The sequence below is a fragment of the Centruroides sculpturatus genome, unplaced genomic scaffold (genome assembly GCF_000671375.1).
Source record: "Centruroides sculpturatus isolate CEXI.00-Female unplaced genomic scaffold, Cexi_2.0 scaffold2088, whole genome shotgun sequence".
In the NCBI taxonomy this organism is placed as follows: Eukaryota; Metazoa; Arthropoda; class Arachnida; order Scorpiones; family Buthidae; genus Centruroides; species Centruroides sculpturatus.
In genome coordinates this window covers 13,846-30,352 of record NW_019386593.1, presented here as the reverse complement: position 1 = coordinate 30,352, position 16,507 = coordinate 13,846, and the positions used below count along the sequence as shown (strand labels likewise).

Genomic DNA, 16,507 nt, shown 5'->3' with positions numbered 1-16,507 from the left:
ATATGATGTTATTCCTTATTCGCAGGTTAATTGGGCAAGAGGCGTCCCGAGCGTTATGACAATGGGAAGGTTGATGGTTCAGCTAGTCCACTTTCAGTCATGTCCTGTATCAATTTATCCATAATTTCTCGCTATGCATATGGAATGCGATACTGAGCTCGATAGAGTGGTGGACTATTGCCTGTATCTATCTTATGCTAGGTGAAATTGCAATATCCCACTTCAAAATCATCCTTTGCAACCACCTGTTTGTATTTATATATATTATGTTCAGCAAAGGGGTCAACTTATCCTTTTTCATTTCACTTAAATTGAATAGATTTGCTACCTGAGCTCTAGTCAGCTCTTTTTCCTTAGGTTGCCATGCATTAGTTTGTTCGTGTTGAATTTTCTAATGGTAGCTGTATTACGTATTAAATAGGTAAATGTCTCTTCCATCCGAACAAATCTTCGGTAGACTTTCTCACAGCTGTACAGATTATAAAACTCCTTTATTATTTTTCACAGATGCATTTCGGGAAGGTTTAATTTAAGAAGAGGGGCTGGAAAATTAAACCTGCCCGAAATGCATCTGTGAATAACAATAAAGGAGTTTTATAACCTGTAGAGCTGTGAGAAAGTCTACCGAAGATTTGTTCGGATTGAAGAGACATTTACCTATTTAATTAGTTTGTTCACTCTTTTCCTTTGTTTCTTTTTCTGCCTTAAAAAGATGCCTATTCTACTTTTACTATTTTTGTGAGATAAACAGTGGGTCACTGGGTTAATCCCCAAATGACCACTTACTCTGCACAGGTTGGAATAACCCGATCTCGGAGTCGGTTGGATGGCTAGGAGGGTAAATCCAGTGGGGAGTGCGTCAGTCAGTTGTCAGTTGTTCTTAAATGACAGGAGACAGGTTAACAAAATAAACGAGCATTTATTTGTATAGCTAAGCTAGGATACATAGGCGATAACAATATATATAGGTTAAATGCGGTTAAATACAACTAAGAGTAATGGCGGATAACATACTATACTCTATTCTCAAAGGGTTAAACTAAAAATACGATTAGTGAGAGAGAGAGTCCGCAGGTTCAAATATTTATTTCCAAGAGAGCTCTATGTGGGGCGATTAAGTGTTATGTAGAAGTTCCTATGGTCTTCTGCCGGTATCTTCTCCTTTCGTCGGTTCGAGTCCGTTGTATGGAGATCCGGGAGACGAGATGCACACATCGAGAAGTATAACTTCAGAGAGATTGCCCTGATCTTCCGGGGATTTGAGCTTTTATCTCATTCGCGTGGAAAACCTGACACGTGATTGACTTTTGTTGACGAAGACGGTGCATTCTTCACACCTAACTGTCAACTTTCCCATCTAATTGTTATTACGATCGGTGACCTCTGATCTAGTTCAAATTCTTCGGGTTTTTTCCGAACATCTTTACACTTAATCAGGGCTGTGGAGTCGGAGTCGGAGTCGTGGAGTTTCGGTGTTTTAGTCGGAATCGGAGTCAGAGTCGTCAAAAAATCCGCCGACTCCGACTCCTTTTTACTTACCAACTTATGTATATAAAACGGAAAAGTATTGGAATCGTGTCAAATTTGAACCTCCAAGTTTTTTTTACAAATCTACACGTTTGGAGACCTCCGTAAAGGCACATTTTTGAACGGAGACTCGAGTATTCTACAAGTTTCATTCTATATTTAATAACAATTTGAAACAGCATCTTCATTTCCATCTTGTTAAATTGTTTTCTACCTGTCTTCTGTTGTATTTTCCTTGACAAACGCATCACCTGTAAAAGCTACAGCCACAATGTAAGAGATAACAAGAATGTTCACACTTCAACATTTAATGCTGAATTATGATAATGTAGCTTAAATTTTCATTTAAATCATTTTATTGATTTACGAAAATGTTTTACCAATTGACCATGTTACTGAATGGTATTGCCTTTTTCAATGGATTTAAGTAGTGTTATTGTATTTCTGCTTGTTGAACAAATATATAATTCAGTAAATTAATTTTTATTTTCTGTTCAATTTTCAGGTTGTATAACAAACGGATCTATACAAAAAATGTAAATAATGTTGAAAATCTGAAATTTAATTCAACAATATTTAACAATAGTGAAGACCAAGGTTTATATTATAGTGACAAATATAATGTATATGTTTACCTTGGACTAACATTTGCAGTATTATTTATGATGATACTTTCTGGATTACTATTGTATAATTTTTTCATTGCTGCATCTTTGAAGCTGCACAAGAATATGTTTCAATGTATTATTCGAACTCCAATTTCATTTTTGGATAAAATTCCTGTTGGTATGTAAAATTTATGGATTAGTAAACTTTTTAATAAATTAATTTTAATTTTATAATAAGTTAAATAATGCTCAATGAGATTTGAAAATAAAATATTTTGGATAAAATACTGAAAATATTTCACTCAAAAGCTTAATATGTTGTTTCATTATCACCAAGAATATAATTTATCTGTGAATAATATATGCATTACTTATTCCTATTTCTGATATAATATACGAAAGCAGATAGTAATAAGAATACATGTGTTAGAATGCAACAAAAATTCAGAAAAAGAACAAAAGCCATTTTCAGTAATAAGATGTGATATGCAAGCGATGTTGGATATGAATGCAAAGGAAGTTTAGGAAAAGCATTTTTCAAAACCTATTGAAAAACCTATTTTTCAAAATTCTATTGAAATCCTGTTAAACTGTATTTGGAAGATATATGAGATCTTGTACTGCATTTTGTTTCATAAGTCCATTTACATAATTATAGCTTCATTGCTCTATTTAAATACTTTACGAACATAACTATGTACATTGTACAAAAACTTCAGGTATGAAAAAAAATGTCAAGGTGACAACTGTAAATCATACAGATATGCTATGTTGTATATGTTGTATAAATAATAATTTTAATCCAATACATAAATTTTACATAAGTTTTTAATTCAAATAATATCTGTTATACTGATATTTTTAGGAAATGTTCTAAATCGATTTTCTAAAGATGTGAATAACGTAGATGACATTTTACCTAACAATGCTCACCAATTGTTGAAAGTAAGTTTACATAATTTTATATATTTAAATGTGTGTAAAATGAATGTTAAATAATAAACAGCTATGCGGGATATGCAGTTACTAAACTGTATTTAGGAATTTCATAGCCTGTACTTTGTTATAGCATCGTGAAATTCAGCAAATGAAGCATGCAGTGTATGCTACTTTTTATCCTAATCACTGAGAATTGATGCATTTATCCCAGCCATTAATAATCTTTTGTAAAATCTTGTCAGCAACACTGTATCGAAATTTTTATGTTTTGGCTAACTTCCTCAACTACGTCATTGATATTAACTCTTTTACCGAAACAAATACAAATTGGAAAAAAAAATAGTATAACACGGGAGTGTTCATGAACAAGAATCTTTTTATCGTGTCTTTGAAGTTTGACATTGGTGTAACTTTTTTGGAATGAAATTGTTGCACGGTAATTTATCTCTTTTTGTCAACCTTCTTTTTCTTTAGATTTTGAGAATTTCGGGTGGATTTTCATTATTATTATGCAAAACTGGAATGACTTCCACAGCTAATCTGCGCTATGTTTCAATCAGAACCAATAAATTGCAGCTGACTTCACGTGTACATTAAATTCATGACAGTGCTAATCTTTAAATATATAGTTTCTTTGTGTTTATAGAGCCTATGCATGTTTTAGTCTGATTAGTGTTACATAGGCGATGCACTAAAAAACATAACTTATTAATGAGACATGTTTTGCATATATGTGCGAATATTTGTAAAAATGGTCATAATCATATTTTTCACATAGAGTTATTTTCATTGACAGCTGAGCCAGTTAGGTATCAAACGAAATCTGTTCATGAACCTAAGATCAGCTACAGAAAAGTCAATAAATGCCAGGTATTTTGAGCATAGGCTAAATAAAAAAGGCCCTTTTATTGTCAAAAGTGTGGAAAGAGTCAATAAAGTAGTTTCGCTTATTAGTTCTATAAAACTTAAACTGCTTCTTATAACCCTAAAATAAAAAAAACTGTACAGTACAGTAAACTCCACGCTAACTCAGATTTTGCTCAACCCATATACATTTTTTAGAAAACAGTAGTTGAAAATTTTTCCATTAAAAACTCATAAGTAATGTGCATTTTTATATATAAAAGAGCGCAAAACCATTTCCTATATAATTGTTTCAGATAGGACGATAAATAATGTATATTGCTGTATATAGAACTGTCAAAGTTTATTAGTTCCTTTCAAATATAATCTTAGTTTAAAAAACTTATTAATAGAGCCTATCTTAATACAATAATATTTTTCTTAACATCGAAATATATAAAATTACTTGTCCTGACTGACTGAGTCACTGATTGATTCATCATCGCCCAGAGCAAACCGCTGAATCTAAAGAGGTGAAATTTGGCACACAGAGTACGTCATGAAAACGCACACTAAGAAGGGATTTTTCAAAATTCTCCCCAGGGGGGAGAGAGAGAGAATTAAGGCTTAACCGGAAGAACGGCTTCTACTGTACTATTTTAGATGCGATTTTTTGTTTTTATCTGCGTTTTAGTAGGGTAGGCCATGGCAATGCACACTAAGAAGGGATTTTTCGAAATTCCCCCGCGGGCAGGAGAGGGAGAGGATTTAGTTTTCATCGAGTATTTAGGTGTATTAAATTAATAACATTTCAGACATTGTTATAAATATTTTTATGTATTTCGATTTTAAAAATGTTTGAACCATTTTAAGTTCGAATTTGTTATTGTATATTGGTTTTATTATAGAAAGATTGTAAACGTTCCAGAAAGTTTATCAAATTGAAAATAGTTTGTTTTATTCTCGGCAATTTTCATCATTCTCAGCGGTAGGTGTTATATAACAATTACTATGGTTGTTGAAATACTGAATATAAATGGGGTTTGCTTGCAAAATCCGCGCGGGCAAAGCCGCTGGTAACAGCTAGTTATAAATAAAAATATTGTCAATTGAGATACTAATAAACTCAGACAATGTTTACTCTCTGTTAGTTGAGTTTGATGTAGTTAACTGTATATGCAATCAAAAGATATTTTTATATAAATTTGACATTGACAAGACATTCTGTATGCTTACAACCGCTACTATTCAATTGTGTGCTTTTTATAATTTGAAGCATGATTTTATATAGTAATTGTACCAAAAGTAGCTTTCTGGAATATTATGCAATAGTAGGAACAGTATTACATTAGTAGTTTGAAAAATCGGAAGGTTTTCCTTTTCAGATTCGAGGAACTATATGTGATTCGTATAATAGAAGAGCAAGCACTGCAAACTACACCAGTGAAATATTCTTCTAACTGTCTAAGAGAAGAGTACCTGTAAATATATAAAAGTAGTTTTTTAACGTTAAAACATAGGCAATGACAGTAATATTAACCCGCAGAGTAGTAATTATAATTATTATATAACAAAATACTTCATGTATATCTCTTAAACCAGTAATAAGCAGCATACTCAAAAAATTATCAAATGATATGTTATACGTCTTTGTATAGAGAATGATGCTTGTTCGTTCGTGAGAGGTATATTAAGCTAAGTCAAATGCTGTTGTTTATCACAATCGATCTCATCGCTATCCAGTTTAGCACTGATTTTGTTAGAATAGACATGTGAGATAAACCGCGAGTCAGTGATCAATCTCCCACTGACCACTTACTCGGCAACAGGTTGATAAAACCCGATCTCGGCGTCGTCTGATGGCTAGGAGGGCAGTTCGAGTGGGGAGGGAGGTGAGCAAGTTGATAGGCGTCCTTAAATGACAGGAAACAGGTTTAAAACTAAACAAGCATTTATTATATACTCAACTAAGCACTACAAGAGGTTAAAAGCGGTTATCTCTACTATTTACATAAATTCGAGCACGAATTTCGAGTTCGGGAGAGAGCGCTTACAAATCCTATATACCCCAAAATATCTGTCGGTGGCAGGGCGAATTCGCGAACGTTCAGGATGTGGTGTCTTCCGTGTCTTCTATTCGAGGTCCTCTCTCTATAGCTGGATCGGGTCCGCTGAATGGAGGCTTGGGAGTTTCGGTGACACTATTACTAAGTACAACTTCCTATGACGAATCGCCTTGAGGTTACGGAGATTCGAGCTTTTATACTTTTTCGTGCGAGAGCTGACACGTCATCGATTCTTGTTGACGATGACGGTGCATTTTTCACACCTAATTGTAAACTTCCTCAGCGAGTTGTGTATCCGATCTAGTACAAAATCTTCGGGTTTTTTCCGAAGTTAATTAACAAGAAAATTTAAATTTTTAAAAGACCCGCAAAAATTCGCTGGCTCACAGACATATAAGACTCATTTCTACTTACCCTCCAATTTATTTTTGGAAATATTTGCTAACTTACTTGCAATTTCATCTCCAGTATACAGAAAATAAAGAAATCTATCATATTTTGCATATATATGTGAATAATTCTATCGATTCTGAAACGAATAATTGTCCTAATAAAAGACACAGAGAAAGCAACTAAAACTAGATTAAAAAAGGATTGATATTCACAAGCCTAAATATATACGCACGTGAAACGAAGTAAATAAATTAAAGAACAGGAATATAAAGTAACAAAATAAATCAGCGTTCAAAATTGCTACTTTTACGGTTGTAAGTAAAGACATTTATACCTCAGGACGGCCTCGTATTTCGAATATAGAAGTCGGTGGCCGCGTAAAACATTGAAATTCAAAAAACGTAAAAAATATTTCAGTTTTCTCTCACAAATTTCATCAATTTGGCAAATAAGTAACACTCAACAACAGTCATAATGATTGTTGTCACGTTCTAGTGTTAATTAAATAAATAAGCTATTATATAATAAATTCATTAATATTGTCTTGTAAGTATTGGCGAAAAAATTTTAAGTTACCAGTAATGTTTGAATAATGATGAACTTGTCGCGTGTTGCGATGGATTTCCATTGAAATGCTAAAAGGGATAGTTACTATGTCGTTTAATTTCATATTCATTTACATATCTGTGAGATTACGAGTGGCAGAGTCAGTATCCTAATTACCACTTTCACGTCGAGTTTGTAAAACTCGTCCACTCTGTCGTTTGGATGGCTTTTTATCGAGTAGTGGGGTTGTTAAGCAAGTCGATAGGTGTTCTTTTTGGTGCGTAAGACAGGTGTACAAATTTAACAATTAACAAAATAAAGTTTATTACACAACTAAACCTACGATACATATAACTAATTCTAAGATTAGATGCGGTTAAATGAAGTTACATATACACTCCTATGGAGTGGATCGACAAAAATTTCTAATCAGCTCGTGTGCTGACCTAATGACCTAGCTTTGTCGCTATTTCGGCTGAGAGAGAGTTTATAAGAATCTATATATATCAAGACCTCAATATTCGTTGGTCAAATCATATGACGTTCGTTTGATCGGAGAGAGAGGAATTCGAAGAGGATTGGTAATCGTATGGTGGGTCCTTTTTCGTTGACTTGCATGGGCCTGGACAGTTCGTTTGTGGAGATCCGTCGAACTTGGCATCTAGTCGTCGATTCATCATGGCACTAATTAATCTATTCACCTTCCTTCGGATTCGGATGGGAAGACCGCCCGGAACTTCGGTGTCTCCAAATTTTACGCTTGATACCTGGGAAAATGATCATGTGATCGGCTATTGATATGACGCAAATTCATTCCAAGGTGCGAGCATAGATTTCTTCCGCTGACGTTTAATAGCAGCTGACTTTTTTTTACAGTTAAATGTTTTTCTATCGTAGGACTCTCCGTTTTGTATGACTCTTCGTTTACAAAAACTCCTCTCCGTATTTGTAGAGAGAACGTCATCTGATTCAATCTAGAGCGATGTTGTTTTATAACAATCGCGTTAAGAAATTAAATTACAAAGTCGTAATTTTGCGCGAAATTCGCTCAATTCTCTGCTCAGGCCCGTAGATAGGCCCGACGGCTCAGATATGAATAGCAATAATTGAAATAATTTATACTATATTGAAATGACAGATAAATTTCTATTTATTAGCAATTTATATTATTATATTTTAGGCATTCTTTCTGTTTGCTGGAACATGTGTTCTTCAAGCAATCCTCTGTCCTTATGTTTTCATATTGATATTTGTCATTTCAATCTTATTTTACGCTATGTGGACAATACACAGCCGTGTGCTGAACAGCATAAAAGTTATTGAAGGAAAATGTAAGTGTATAGAAATCTTATAGTTTATTTTATTTAACTGAATAGCATAAAATTTTTTCACTACTCATTACTTAACGTTTTGTGAATATATGCAGTTAATTTTAACAGTAAAATCATTAATTACACAAAACAATTACGCAGAAATTCGTTGTTATATAAGACAATCTATCAAATCATTCAATTCTTACTACACTCTCTACAAATCATATTGACTTTAGTTTTTCCTATAACAAACAGATAAAACAACAAAATTACTAACATATGACAGAGGAGTTTTGGATTCCCGTCATTGCATTTCAATAATAACTCTCCTGTAGTCACCACTTGGTCGCGGTGGGAGAGCCCATTAATTTTACTGAACCATAGAGCAATGCAGGCTGGAGCACAAGATCCTGGTAGGGTCACCGACGCCAGTAAGGTCTATGGGGAGAAATGAAGCTAAGAGTGACCACACCCACATTCTGTGGAGATAATTATTATGGTAGTAACCAGATAAAAGTGTGATACCGGCTCGGACGTCGCCCGGGTTAACAAGGTCCGCGTTCATGGGTTAACAAGGTCCGCGTTCATGGGTTAGGCAGAGGCTCACGTACGAAAAACAGGGCACAGTCTCCTTGGTTATTGGTGACAAAAGCAGCGCTGGCCCAAGCATGGCTACTGCAATGCCCTCAACAGATGTGAAGAATCAACCTAGCCTTGGTGTTTCTGTGGCAATGCATCCACAGACCACAAAGGCTGGAAAACCACGCCAACGAATGAAATGTACATCAGAAATGAACGAGTTTATCATCCATACTTGTTACGCAATCACAAAACTCGAAACAAACATGATAGCTTACAGACAACAACTACACCATAGATTAACACAGCAATATCCTCACCTCACTGTCACCGAACAAAGGGTTGTCGATCAAAAAAGAACAGTTATACACAACAACCTTATTCCACAAACAACACTTGAACTTATCAAACAACATGTTGCTGATCAAATACATAAACAGACAGAAACATTAATTGTATTATCATTAATTGTAGTTGTTGTATGTGTGCTATTATCAATGCTTGTTGTTGGATTATTTGCTGATCAAATACATCAACAGAAAGAAACATTTAACATTAATGAAGATCACGTAACCTGTCAGGAAAATCCAGCAACAAGCATTGATAATAGCACACATACAACAACTATGATTAATGATGCTACAGGCACTTCCTCATCCATTTCTGATAATGTAGACATGGCATTAGTTAATACGCTCTCACTTATATTTCAGGAAACACTTACTAAATATACAGGCACAGATCCGACACAAAGACCACGAATACCGAAAATCAACAAGACAAAGGTAGTAGGGAAAACATTAAATTATGTAAACACTGACATGCTACCAAACTACATTTATTCAATTTCTATCCTCTCAGACATTCATACTTTAGTTTATGCTGGGCCAGTCACAGTAGTAACACATTATGGACTGAAAATACAATCGCAGACAAACACACACAAAACACAATTCTATCACAAGCCTGCCTGGCAGAGAAGAATAGAAACACAAATAAACGACATTAGACAGCAATTAGGCAGGCTGACACAATACACTAAAAACAACATAACACCCAAATTAAAGAAACAACTAAAAAACATTTTCAAGAAAATCAAAACACACACAAAACATGAACATCACAACAAACACATTACAGAATACATCGATACACTAAAACAAAAACTTGCAGCCAAAGCACGTAGACTCAAACGATACGAAAACATGTACACTACGAAAACAACAAAATAAATTATTCACAAACAATGAAAAACTTTTTTACAGACAAATCAGTAACAAAACAAACACCGATACACAGCACAGTGGCACACCAACAGAACAACTCACAACTTTTTGGTCTTCTCTTTGGTCCAATGCTGTTACACACAATGCTGATGCAGGTTGGATTGAGGAGGAGAACAGAAACTTGCACAACATACCAACTATGCTCTGTGCTGAAATAAACGTACACACGACATCTGCTACGCCGTTAACAGAACACACAACTGCAAGACAACATTCACAATTTTTGGTACAAAAAGTTTACATCACTGCACCAGGAACTAGCTAAACATCTAACACACATCATCATCAACCTACAAGACATGCCAAAATTTCTTACTCAGGGCATCATTTACATGAAACCTAAAAACAGCAAAACCACAGACCCCACACAATACAGACCAATTACATGTCTTCCAACACTCTACAAATTATTGACATCCTGTATCACAAACAAAATATACAAACATGTTGAAGAACAAGACAATCTTACAGAACAACAAAAACGTTGCCGTAGAAATCACAGGGGATGCAAAGAACAGTTACTCATAGATTCAGTCATTCTACGCAAGCACACAAACAACACAGAAACATACACATGGCATATATAGACTACAGAAAAGCATTCAACAGTGTTCCGCACAGTTGGCTGCTACATATTCTACACATGTACAAAATTCATCCGTCACTCATTGCATTCTTCCAAAACACTATGCAGCACTGGAGAACAACACTACATCTCAGGGTTAGTAACACTTTAATACAACCAAACGAAATATTCATTAGGCGAGGAATTTTTCAAAGAGATTCTTGAGTCCTCTCTGGTTCTGCCTAGCCCTGAACCCATTATCCAACATGTTAAACAACACGCAACATGGCTACAATATCAGACATGAAAAAACAACACAGTTTACTCTGTCACATCTCATGTACATGGACGACATAAAACTTTATGCATCCACACTGAAACAACTTCATCAACTCCTACAAATCACACATTCATACACCAAGGACATACAAATGGAGTTTGGCTTAGACAAATGCAAAACACTTCACATAGAAAAAGGAATCCTCAAGAAAGAAGATTTTGCACTTGGAAATGGAGACGTTATTGAATCCATGGAAGAGGGCGAGTTCTACAAGTATTTAGGTTTCCAACAGGCCAAACTAACAGAACACACACAAATAAAGCAAACATTAATTAAAGAATACCAAAGTAGGTTAAATGCCATTCTCAAAACACAGCTAAATGCAAAACACACAGTTAAAGCAATTAACACATATGTCATCCCAGTACTCACATACTCTTTTGGAGTTATACATTGGACTCACACAGATCTTGAGCAACTCCAAAGGAAAACAAGAACAACACTCACTAAGCATAAACAACATCATCCTAAATCTGCCATAGAAAGATTAACCCTTCCACGTAAAGATGGCGGACGTGGCCTGATTGATATACTTAATTAACCTTCACTACAAACAAATACAGTCACTGCGAGAGTTTTTCTACAGGAAACAAGAAACATCACAATTACATATAGCAGTAACTCTTGCAGACTCAAATAGCACACCATTAAACTTACACTCACATCACACCTACATAACACAACACATAAAAAGCATAGACACCATCAAGCAATCGTGGGCTCGAAAGGCACTCCATGACAGGCATCCTTATGACCTGGCCCAGGATTTTGTCGACAAAGCTGTGTCAAATAGCAGGTTAGATTGGGAATGCCTCTTTGGGGAGACGGAAGGATTCGTGATTGCCATACAGGATCAGGTCATAAATACAAAAAACTACAGAAAACACATACTCAAAGATACAACACTAACAAATGACACATACAGAAAATGCCACATCATGCCAGAAACTATACAACACATCATTTCTGGTTGCAAGCTCTTGGCACAGACAGATTACTTACATAGACACAATCAAGTAGCAAATATAATACACCAAGTGCTTGCAAAGTAACACAACTTGGTAGACATTCACGAGCCATACTATAAGTATATTCCACAGACATTATTGGAAAACAACACGCACAAAATGTACTACAACAGAGTCATAATCACAGATAAAACAATTTGTCACAACAGACCAGACATCGCACTCATTGACAAACACAATAAAATCACATACATTATAGACATAGCCATTCCAAACACCCACAATGTACAAAACACATGCACTGAAAAAATTAGCAAGTACACAGAACTCGCCCAGCAATTCAGGCATCTGTGGAGGATGGGTAGGGTGTTTATTGTACCTGTCGTTCTCTCCTGTACAGGTGTGATACCACACACACTACACAAAAGCCTGGGAACATTACAATTGAATAGAAATACATATATCACACTACAGAAGGCTATTATATTGAATGCATGCCACATTGTTAGGAAATTTCTGAATACAGACACACACATACTGACACACTTATTTAATTTTGGTTTTGTTTTGGTTGCTATGCCTTGACTCTGGTCCGGCATAGTACACAGCCACCGGTGTGAACCGAGTATAACTCACAAAACCCAACATAATAATAATAATCTCTGAGTNACTATACAAAAGCCTGGGAACATTACAATTGAATAGAAATACATATATCACACTACAGAAGGCTATTATATTGAATGCATGCCACATTGTTAGGAAATTTCTGAATACAGACACACACATACTGACACACTTATTTAATTTTGGTTTTGTTTTGGTTGCTATGCCTTGACTCTGGTCCGGCATAGTACACAGCCACCGGTGTGAACCGAGTATAACTCACAAAACCCAACATAATAATAATAATCTCTGAGTCTCGGAGAAAGAGCCTACATTGAGCTATAATCTCCATATAAACACCATCGAAGAAGAAGAAAGAAAGAAATAATCTCTGAGTTCAAACGATTAGGAGTTGAAAGTTTAATTTGGTAAACAGTTAGGATGTCATAAAAATGTACACTAAGAAGTACTAAGAAGGAATTTTTCGAAATTTTTCTCTCGATGTGAGCGAGAGAGCGTTAACCCGTTATTATTTGCTTACGGCAAAATGACTTTTAACCATAAGTGTCAAAATCGGAATTTTTTGAAAAATCTAGAAAATTTTTACTTGTATAACATTACATATATTTGAATTTGCTTACTACAAATATTCCAGAAATTTGTTCAGTTTTGTTTGTAATAGATATTGCTAAATCGAAAATATACCGCGAGTCATATACAATTTTAAACTTTTACTCAATGCTGTTCAGTGTACGAATTACAACATTATTATTTTCAAATCGTTTGTTTAAAGAGAAAGTACCCCAATACTTGTAAAATATGTCACTCCACAACATTAGTTGGTTAATGCTGTTTTTAGTAACACGTTTTTGAAAAGAATATCATTATTGTAGGAAGAAGCAGACAATCGGTTATTGTACATCATGTGATAGTTTTCTTAGTTGTTACATGCGGATATTTTTATTAAACAACAAGACTGGAGCATGTTGGAATGGACTTGTTGTTGACATGTTTGACCACAAAGATATTCTTCACGTGGATCAAGATTTTAGTCAATCCAGTGTGCGAAATAAAGTGTAAGACAAATTGCATCCAGACTAATCTAACAAAAACGTTCCAGCAGCTAAAATGCTTTTGATCGTAAATGTACTTTCTTGTTGTTAGAGCTTATAATGAAAGTTCAAATTATAATCAGCAATTTCTGTACAACATGTTCATACAAAAAGCATACACATAATTTATTGCACATTTTCTCTGCAAACAAGTTAAAAGCAATTTAAAAGCGTGCTTAGCACTTTGTTGTGTGTTCAGTATCAAAGAATTTAGGAATGCATCTTTTGTTTTCAATTCCATTTTTTTTCCTTAAAGGTTACGATGTTCAGTTTGTATTATATTACAGTAGAGCCTCGATTAACCGACCTCCGATTAACCGACACCTCAGTTAACCGACCGTCCTAGTTGGCAAATTTCAAATGTCCGCTAGTGATGTGGCACTACAATACTTGGCTATGTCTTGGCTACTTTAATATTATTTTTACGTGTTTTAGCTGGCAACACTCATTCGACCATGAAAGGGAGCCAGTATTTAAACGAGGCTTAATTTTCTAATTTTTAACGATACAATAGCGACGATTATTATTTAAAAAAATTTTTGTTAGGCTTAACATCGATGAAAATTCAACTCAAAGTAGGTTAATAGCGATATACTAATATACTAATTACATGGGATATAATAATATACTACACTAATAATGAATTTTTCCATACTTTTCGGTTATCCGACTTTTCAATTATCCTACCAACCCCAGTCCCCAATTGAGTCGGATAATCGAGGCTCTACTGTATATGCAATTTTAATTAGCAGCTTCTGGAACATATGATATTCTTTTAAACGAGAATTACTTTTCATTTGCTTTTTTTAAATACAATATGCAAACAGTTGTTATATTTAATAAAGTTTCGCTCAAATAATTAAATTTTTTTAACAGCAAGAAGTCCGGTATTTTCTCATCTCAGCGTATCTCTTTATGGACTAACAACAATTAGAGCATTTAACGCTAAAAATAAATTTATTTCCACTTTTAATGAATATCAGGATAAGCACACTGCAACTTGGATCATTTACATTTCATTAAATCGATGCCTGGCTGTATATGGTAACATCGTTTGTTACATAAATTTACTTATTACTGTTATTATTTTCAGTGTATCTATTCATCCAGGTGAGTAAATAGATTTATTTAGCTGTGTATAATGTATAATATATATGCAATTCTGAATTTATAATTGCAACTTTAGATGAAGCAGGAAGCCAAATCGGACTTGTTATGAGTTATACATTGTTATTTGTTATGCTTTTTCAAAACGCTATTAGGTTTACTTCTGAAGTGGATTTTCAGGTAATACGTGTACAACTAATCTAATAGTGTATTTAATGTTAACCTTTTTGTTAATTGTACGTATAATTTAGAAATACAGGATTATTTTATCTTGTCTTTTCTGGTAAGGAAACTATTCTGTAATTGTAACTATTATTATGATTATACACGAGTATTACGTCATTTTTAGATAGTTGTATAAATGTAAATTAAATTGTAGGATATTATGAGTGATGCATGTTTTTCTATGAAGCGAAAACTACGTCACATACACTTAGTTGTTCATCAACAGATTTGTACTAATTGTATTTGTTTTCAGCATTGAAAACTCCAGTGAATTGTTGTGAGCAAAACGGTTTTGGCCAAAACAATCAAATACGTCTTGTTTTCAAGTAGTTACATAAAAAAAACCTCCATTTAACTTAATTAATGTTTGCAAAAATACAATGGGTTTTCAGTTTTTATTCTCTGTTCAACAGTTGTCTTTTTACATCTGACACAGTTATTATTTAAAACGTATAATTTTTCAAACATTAATCGCATTCCACTACAAATTTCTAAATTAATAATCTTTAATTATATATGTGCCAATTTTATATTTATTCTAAATTAAAGGTGATTTTTTTATTAAACATAATATTTTTTATGAACTACGTGCGTGGAAATCTGAAAGGGTATTGATCAAATAATTAAACTTGGCGATTTGTCTAAAAATAAATTAAAAAAACAGCTTGAATTTTTATCAAGTCACTTCAAATTGTTAAAAACAGATAACCTTCTTAAAGGAAGGATTTTCTTATGGGAATATTGTTCACAGTAATCAATAGGATGACTAACACGCCAAATTAATATATAATAACAAAAACAAATACACTGAGTTCAGCGTTACATGCGTTTTTTTTTATCGCTAGCACTTTCAACGAACTTATTGTCGTCGTCCTCAGCCGAATACAGATATTTACCAAAAAGTTTTTCACGTGAAAAGTTTACACATGTGCTTAATAAGGTAAAGAAAGAACTGTTTCCAAGTACTACTTTATGCAGCAAGAGAGAGTCTTCAAAGGTACAAATAGCGTTGCCTTACCTTGGACCCCTATCTTTACGCATCTGCAGAATCTTTAAGCAGCACAACCTTGTACTACCTTTAACCCCACTTCCAAGCTTACGAAAACTTATTTGTAATGATAGAGACAAATTTTCCACTCTTGAGAAATCGGGGGTCTATGTTGTACCTTTGGAAAATCAGGCAACGGGAGTAAACACAAGATATATCGGGGCCACCACTAGAATGCTTTCCAGCCGCCTTGATGAGCACCAAGACGATGTTAGGAGGGGAAGACACACAAACGAGCTCGCAAGGAAGGTACTTGAGCAGGGTTACAACCCTCTATGGTCCCAAGCGGTTATGCTCAAGAGCTGCAAGGATCGAAAAACTGTTTTTATATGGGAATCTCTCCTCACTACCACCTTGGACACTTGCAACACCCCTACGCTCAAGCTGCCTAGTGTATGGGTCACGCTGTATAAGCGTTTAAGCGAGTATTAGCAGT

The 16,507-nt window shown here is 34.5% G+C and overlaps 1 protein-coding gene across 1 annotated transcript in view; it reads left to right on the top strand.

Annotated features, from left to right (window-relative positions):
- The window catches only part of LOC111615371 (multidrug resistance-associated protein 4-like), a 56,115-nt gene extending 41,069 nt beyond the window's left edge, over positions 1-15,046 (top strand). The window contains exons 18-22 of the mRNA XM_023356789.1: positions 2,033-2,313; positions 3,001-3,080; positions 8,103-8,253; positions 14,568-14,801; positions 14,878-15,046. Coding sequence (XP_023212557.1) covers positions 2,033-2,313; positions 3,001-3,080; positions 8,103-8,253; positions 14,568-14,801; positions 14,878-15,002 — 871 coding nt within the window. The 3' untranslated portion in view covers positions 15,003-15,046. The remainder of the gene's footprint in view (positions 1-2,032; positions 2,314-3,000; positions 3,081-8,102; positions 8,254-14,567; positions 14,802-14,877) is intronic.
- Positions 15,047-16,507: the final 1,461 nt, after the last annotated feature.